This window comes from Myotis brandtii, unplaced genomic scaffold, assembly GCF_000412655.1.
Source record: "Myotis brandtii unplaced genomic scaffold, ASM41265v1 scaffold1112, whole genome shotgun sequence".
Classification (NCBI taxonomy): domain Eukaryota; kingdom Metazoa; phylum Chordata; class Mammalia; order Chiroptera; family Vespertilionidae; genus Myotis; species Myotis brandtii.
Window position 1 is genome coordinate 347,745 of NW_005353800.1, and position 3,086 is coordinate 350,830.

The following is a 3,086-nucleotide window of genomic DNA, read 5'->3' on the forward strand; positions in this document are numbered from 1 at the left end:
GACCGCTCTAACCCGAGACACCGCTCAGCCGGCCGGTCCGCCGCGGCCAAGTGTCGGCCCTGAGCGACTCCTCCCAGGTCGAGTCTAAATCCTTCTGTCGCCAAAGGGCCGCCTTCCGGCGTGTCCTGGGCACCAGGAACGGCCCCACCTGGGGGCTCCCGGGCGTCCTCCCCCGGGTGTTGAGACAAATCGGCGAGGCCCTGCCTTCGCCCGCCCCTGAGACCCGAGGTGCTGAGCTGCGCCCAGAGGACGCGGGGGGAAGGGAGCCGACCAGTGGCCATGTGACTGCACGAGCAGCGGGAGTGACAGCGATGGGGAAAGAGCCAGGGAACCAGCCGGTGCTGTACCCGCTCCGCCCCAGGCAGCAGGGCTCGCTAGGACACAGGTCCCCGAACCCCAGGAAGCAGGCACAGGCTTCAGGTTAGGAAATGCCGGAGGCCGGGCTGTGAGCAGTTCAGTGTATTTATAACCGCCGCCTGTTTCCCGATCCTCTGGCCACCGCGGGCGTGATCGCCCCAGCAGGCCCCCTAGTGGCCCAGAAAGGAACTGACTGCAAATAGCTGCCTGGGGTGGCCAGGCCCAGGTTACCCCCGGCACCTGCCCGGAGCTGCATCCCGCGGCGCTCCCCCGAGATCAGCACTCAGCGGCTTCTCTCCGCAGGGCTCCTTCAGTGGCCGCTGTCCCCTGTATGGCGTGGCGGCCTTGAACCGCTCCTCCCTGGCCTTATCCAGAGGCTCAGCCCCCTCCCTCTGCTACTTTGTGGCTGGGGCCTCTGGCCTCCTGGCCCTCTACTGTCTCCTGCTTCTGCTCTTCTGGGTCTACAGCAGCTGCATCGAGGACTCCCAAAGGTGACTGCCCCACTCTGAGGGCCAGGGGCGAGGTGGGGGGAGTCCCACCTCCACCACAAGGCTGTTCTCTCCCTCCTCATAGAGGCCGGATAGGGCTCCGCATTGCACTGGCCATCTCGGCTATAGCCACCTTCCTGGTCTTAGTGTCGGCCTGTGTCCTTCGGTTTGGCACCAGTTCTCTCTGCAACTCCATCACCTCTCAGAACGCTACAATTAGGTAATGGGAGATGGGGGAAGCCTGACCCCGTGGGGCCGACTTCCCTCTGCAGAGGGGGTCCTGTACTCCCGTTTTATTCCAGTGGATTATTCTCATCTCAAAGGGCGCTCAGGCACAAGAGTATTTATTTGGGATATATCCCCCCCTTTCTCACAACTGTCTTTTTGACCTCACAGCTGCTCTGAAGCCCAGAAAATTCCATGGACACCCCCTGGAACTGCTCTGCATTTTTACTCCAACCTACACAATGCTGAAGTGAGGTCTTGGGATATGAAGGACTGAGTGGAGGCCCAGGGATATGCAGATTCGTAGAGGCACCTGTATAGTTTTAGGGGTGCCCACCAGTGAGGCTGAGAAGAGCTGAAGGGCTTGGCAGCCTGGCAGCCAGCAGTTCAGAGCGATGTGTGGGCGGAACTGGATTGAGGTGACCCCGCTCCTCACACCTGTTCCTGTCTCCCACAGAATTCTTCTTGGGTCAATCTGGTATTGTGGTGTGTGGTCCTGGTGCTCCAGGTCGTGCAGTTGAAGTCTGAAGCCACCCCATACCGGCTTCTGGAGAGGGGGGACCCTGAATGGAGCTCTGAAACAGATGTCCTGGTTGGGCCACGCCTTTCCCCTTCCTGAAGAGCAAGCAAGCTGAGTGCTTCCTGCAGCCATTGGCTCCCTGCCCAAGTGCCTGCAATCCTCCTGCCCCCTTGGCCCTGTTATGCTGAGATCCTCAGTTCCCTCGAAGAGGGAAACATGAAGACAGCCCCCCTCCACCTCTTCTTACAGCTGTTTTTGTACCAGAATATTATATGACTTCCTTCATCTTGGTGCTGAGTCCTTAGTATGAAAGCACTGTAGCCAGATGGATGGGAGGAAAGAGTAAAGGCTAAACAGGTCAAGAGTACATTCAGGTGTCTGCCCTCGGAATGACTGCTTTTATTTGCTGCTATGTAATCTTGGGCCCCCTTGTATTAATGTGGTTGTCACCCCACCCCTAGGGTTCAGTTGTGTGTTTAATTATCACCTGAGGATTTGTTTTTACTGATTTTAGAGAAAGGGCAAGGGAGAGAAACATCAATGTGAGAGAAATATCAGTTGCCTCCCATATGCACCCCAACCAGGGATGGAACCCACACCTGGGCATGTGCTCTGACTAGAATCGAACCCAAGATCCTTCCCTTTTTAAAAATATATCTTTATTGATTTGATTTCAGAGAGGGAGAGAGAGAGAAACATCAATGATGAGGATCATTGATCGGCTGCCTCCTGCATGATCTGGGATCGAGCCTGCAACCCGGGACATATGCCCTGATGGGGAACTGAACTGTGACCTCCTGGTTCATAGGTTGATGCTTAACCACTGTGCCACCGGCGTGCCCAAGATCTTTCCATGCACTGGGACAATGCTTCAACTGAGCCACACTGGGCAGGACCTAAAGGTTATTTTTATTCCCCTCCTGGAGGGGTGCGTGTCCCCAGGTGGCTTTTTCACAAGCTACGGTAGGCACCCACAGTGTTGTCAAAGAGTTTTGTGTTAGGAAAATATCCAGCTTTGTCCAAGAGGAAGTAGAAGCATCGGCCTTTGACCTTTAGAGGCACCATGGCAGGGACTTCACCCCGGTGGGCCATGCAGGATACTTGGTTCAAGGGAACAGTGAACTGAGCTCCCAAGCCAAAGGGGGCGTGAGTGGTGAGGGTCACCCGCTTCCCTCCAGCCTGCAGTATCACCGAGCGCACAGAGCGCAGGGAGAAGAGAAGTCCGGCGGCGAGGACCAGGGTACCTGCAGGGAGGAGCAGTGGGGTGAAGGGTTTCCGGGAGATCTAGCAGCAGCCCCCTCGAGCCCTCTGAGTAACAGACGTAACATTTACGGACCCCAGATCCTTGGTTACTCATTCCTCCCAACACTACTTAATAGATGCCCAGCCCCATTTTAATGAGAAAACAGGTCCCGGGCCGCAGTAACTTGCTCAAGATCGCACAGCGAGTGGCTGACCTCAGCCTAGGCCTGTCTGTCCGAGGGCTCGGTGCTCGG

General features: G+C 56.9%; 1 protein-coding gene across 1 annotated transcript in view; it reads left to right on the forward strand.

Moving 5' to 3' along the window:
- TAF6L (TAF6-like RNA polymerase II, p300/CBP-associated factor (PCAF)-associated factor, 65kDa) overlaps positions 1-1,877 on the forward strand; it is a 14,097-nt gene extending 12,220 nt beyond the window's left edge. The window contains exons 11-15 of the mRNA XM_014545284.1: positions 107-281; positions 532-848; positions 931-1,065; positions 1,242-1,320; positions 1,528-1,877. Of these exons, the coding sequence (XP_014400770.1) occupies positions 107-281; positions 532-848; positions 931-1,065; positions 1,242-1,320; positions 1,528-1,689 (868 nt within the window). The 3' untranslated portion in view covers positions 1,690-1,877. The remainder of the gene's footprint in view (positions 1-106; positions 282-531; positions 849-930; positions 1,066-1,241; positions 1,321-1,527) is intronic.
- Positions 1,878-3,086: the final 1,209 nt, after the last annotated feature.